At 62.3% G+C, this 977-nt stretch overlaps 1 protein-coding gene across 1 annotated transcript; it reads left to right on the forward strand.

Moving 5' to 3' along the window:
* Positions 1-68: 68 nt before the first annotated feature.
* On the forward strand, positions 69-974 carry S1PR2 (sphingosine-1-phosphate receptor 2; the record flags this gene model as incomplete). The annotated part of the gene is given in 2 exon segments (XM_009645569.2): positions 69-644; positions 646-974. Coding segments are annotated over 2 exon segments (817 nt in total), but the record flags the coding sequence as incomplete, so codon positions are not given.
* Between the last annotated feature and the right edge of the window lie 3 nt (positions 975-977).

Below are 977 nucleotides of genomic sequence, written 5' to 3' on the forward strand. Positions count from 1 at the left end.
CCCCGGCTCGCAGCGGTCGAGGGACCCCGACTCCCGTTCCCACCCCCTATCTTCTGTCCCACAGGTCTCCGTAGCCCGGGATCACCGGCACCATGTCCTGGCAGCGCTGAGGTCGGCAGGACGGGCGGCGAGCGGCGCCGCGGCCGGCGAGGAACCATGGGGAGCATCTACAAGGAATACTTCAACACGGAGAAGATCCGGGAGCACTACAACTACACCAAGGAGGGCTCGGAAAGCTCCCCCACCACTTCCCGTTGGGTGGTCTCCATCCTCATCGTTGTGTTGTGCTGCTTCATTGTGCTGGAGAACCTGCTGGTCCTCATCTCCGTTTACCGCAACAAGAAGTTTCACTCGGCCATGTACATCTTCATCGGGAACTTGGCTTTCTCCGATCTCTTGGCCGGGTTGGCCTTCATGGCCAACATCTTGCTCTCCGGAGCCACCACCTTCAACCTGACGCCGGTACAGTGGTTCGTACGGGAAGGCACGGCCTTCGCCACCTTGGCCGCCTCCGTCTTCAGCTTGTTGGCCATCGCCATTGAGCGCCACGTGGCCATCACCAAGGTCAAGGTCTACAGCAGCGACAAGAACTGTCGGATGGTGCTGCTCATTGGGGCTTGTTGGGTGATCGCCGCCGCCATCGGATCTCCACAGCCGCTTCTTTTGCATCGTGCGCTCCAGCCACGCCGAGATCGCCACCGCCCAGACCCTGGCCTTGCTCAAGACGGTCACCATCGTCCTGGGAGCCTTCATCGTCTGCTGGCTGCCAGCCTTCATCATCCTCCTCATGGACGCCTCCTGCCCCGTCCGGGCGTGCTGGATCCTCTATGAGGCGAACTATTTTTTTGCCTTCGCCACGCTCAACTCGGCCGCCAACCCCATCATCTACACGCTGCGGAGCAAGGACATGCGCCGGGAATTCCTGAGGGTGCTGTGCTGCTGCGGGGCCAGGCGTCGGGACCAGCCCCCCGGCCGCC

Source organism: Egretta garzetta, unplaced genomic scaffold (genome assembly GCF_000687185.1).
Source record: "Egretta garzetta isolate BGI_Z169 unplaced genomic scaffold, ASM68718v1 scaffold2228, whole genome shotgun sequence".
Lineage (NCBI taxonomy): Eukaryota > Metazoa > Chordata > Aves > Pelecaniformes > Ardeidae > Egretta > Egretta garzetta.